Here is a 2699-nt window from a genome sequence, read left to right as displayed (position 1 = left end):
AAACTTCAACGGGAGGGTAAGAAATTAACCATTTCTTCCTCCTATTGGTCTGCCCAGATCATAAAACGCTTTTATTTCTGTTTTTAGCTGAAAATAACTTCCTATAATGGTGATCCACTGACGGCGAAGGATCAGGAAAAGATGGTCAAAGTTTCGGTGATGCAGAAACAGAAAGAGAAGGTTGATATGAATGACTTGGAGTTCCCTTTGCCAGCAGACGGAATCCTTCCTCTGAAAATCCAAGTCCTGAATGACACAGAATATCTCACTATTGTAGTAAGTTCAATAGAAATATGTACAAATTTCTAAATTAAGGGTATTTACCATTAATTTGAGCAGGTAAATGAGACAGTTTGCCATTGGAATGAGTATTTATACTCTTAAACAAAAGATAGATAATATGAACTTGAAATAAGTGCTTTTGTGTTTTCTTATTTTAAGCGTAAATTATCTTGCTCCATTTGCAAAATGTCTCTTTTAGCTCATCAATCCTAGAACAAATGCACTTATTTTAAGAAAAAAATTACTTATCTAGATTTGGATTTTTTTCCAGTGTTAACACGTTTATCCTCAGTGCAAAAAACATCTAGAAATAAGTAAAAAATGTGTTAAATTAAGTGTATTTACCCTGAATTTGAGCAGGTAAATAAGATGATCTGCCGATGGAATGAGTATTTTTACTCCTAAAATAAGATAATTAGATAATTTGCACTTGAAATAAGACAAAACAATTGTTTTTTTTTCTTATTTTAAATATAAATTGTCTTGTTCCTTTGGCAAAGTGTCTCACTTACCTCCTCAATTCAAGAAAATAATCACTTAATTTGAGCAAAAATAACTTATTTAGATTTCCATTTTTTTGCAGTGCTCATTTGATGAGGGTAAAACATCATTTTTATGTTTGAGATGTTTTATAAAATAGAATAAGATTAAAGCATCAATTGGAAATCCTAAAATTAAAAATTAAGGATATAAATTATTATAAAACCAGAACGTTTAGAAGTAACATTCACTTTTTAACGCAGCGATACTTCCATCTGCTCTAGGCAGCCAAACCAACAACGACCCCCGTTTCAGAGGCATAGACCAGTATCATGTATTGCAGGCTAACAAAGAACCCAAATGACCCCCCATTCCTAAGGGGCGGAGCGTTCTCTGAAAGGGGGGTCGTTAGAGGGAATTGTTGGCCTGGTTGAAGAGGCGAGGTCTGCAAAAATGATCTAGAAATAAGTAAATATTTCTTAAATTAAGTGTATTTATCCTTATTTTAAGTAGGTAAATGAGGTAGTTTACCAATGGAATGAGTATTTTTACTCTTAAAATAAGATAATTAGTTAAAATGCACTTGAAATAAGACAATGTAATTGTGTTTTCTTATTTTAAATCTTAATTGTCTTGTTCTATTGGCAAAATGTCTCTTTAACCTCCTCAATCCAAGAACAAATGCACTTATTTCAAGAAAAGATTACTTATCTAGATTGCCATTTTTTCCAGTGAAGACCTCGCCTCTTCACCCTGTGCAATTACAATAAACCGGTATAATGATTGTACTATAAAAAAAAAAAAAAAAGAGCTTTCATAGGTGGACGCACTGATATTTTAAATTGAAAAAGTAAATGTGTATACATATATATATATATATATATTTATATATTTCTATCTGGTTGAACTGTGTCTTGAGAGTTGGCACTTGAATTGTTGTGAATTGGCGCTATATGAATAAACTGAATTGAATTGAAATTCTTTAGAAAATGTCGTCTCTCTTAATTTCTCTTTCTTATGTTTTCAGGTTTCTTTAGAGGATTGTTACAAGGATCTTTTCATCGACACAAGCTACACCTCCCCGAGTCATTCCTACCTCCGTATTCATAAACCCAACAGACCTGCAGAGGTAAACATTTTGCTCCACTCCATCAGGGGCCCCTCTGTATGTAAGATCAGGGGAGGAGGATCCTCATCCAACCCTGCAGAGAACAGCTGTTAGAAAGCAACCAGAGTTTAAAACCAGGAGCGGGTAGTTAGGGTTGGTTAGGGTTTCAGGTTATTCAGGAGGGACTCACACAAAAAGCTGAAATGAATCCCAGAAATCAAAATAAACATTTTAAAAAGGTCCTTTAAATGGGCCCTTAGGGACCTCCCAGGGACATATCGGCGAGGACGTCGTCTAAGATAACCACATGTAGCTCTCATAGTCCAAAGTCAGGTGAGATTTCACCATCTGTGCTTTGGAAACAGCTTTTTATTGAGAACTAGGCCAGTGGTAGTATTACATGTCCGAGCTTTGACACCAGAGAACAGTTTATTCTCATCCTTATCGCCAACATCAGCTTTCATCCCATTCAAGTTATTTCTCAACAGAGAATTGTATGGAGTCAGAAAGGGGTCACAATTTCTGTAAACTTTTAAATCTTAGTTAAAATTGTTGATATTGAATGTCAATTTTCTTAAAAACTAAAACTAAAAAAGCAAACATAAAATAATAAAAAATAAAAAGAACTAAGCTGTAAGAAAAGTAAATTTAGTTTTGTAAACACTATACCAGGGGTCACCAACGCACTCAGTGGGTTAAATTACATTTTTTTTTTTTATTCTGTTGCTCTTCTTTTTAATCATTTATGTATTATTTCATCATCTATTCCATCATTTTTCACTGGTTTCAAAATGACAATATTAAAAAGAAAATTAGAAATGAATAAAAG

The 2699-nt window shown here is 33.4% G+C and overlaps 1 protein-coding gene across 1 annotated transcript in view; it reads left to right on the top strand.

Annotated features, from left to right (window-relative positions):
• Positions 1-2699, top strand: part of LOC107087415 (CD109 antigen-like) — a 91138-nt gene that overhangs the window by 6350 nt on the left and 82089 nt on the right. Inside the window, exons 9-10 of the mRNA XM_015378985.1 lie at positions 88-276; positions 1790-1891. Coding sequence (XP_015234471.1) covers positions 88-276; positions 1790-1891 — 291 coding nt within the window. The remainder of the gene's footprint in view (positions 1-87; positions 277-1789; positions 1892-2699) is intronic.

Source organism: Cyprinodon variegatus, unplaced genomic scaffold, assembly GCF_000732505.1.
Source record: "Cyprinodon variegatus isolate N-32 unplaced genomic scaffold, C_variegatus-1.0 Scaffold183, whole genome shotgun sequence".
Taxonomy (NCBI): domain Eukaryota; kingdom Metazoa; phylum Chordata; class Actinopteri; order Cyprinodontiformes; family Cyprinodontidae; genus Cyprinodon; species Cyprinodon variegatus.
Note: the sequence above shows the minus strand (reverse complement) of the source record. Positions and strands in the feature narration are given on the sequence as shown.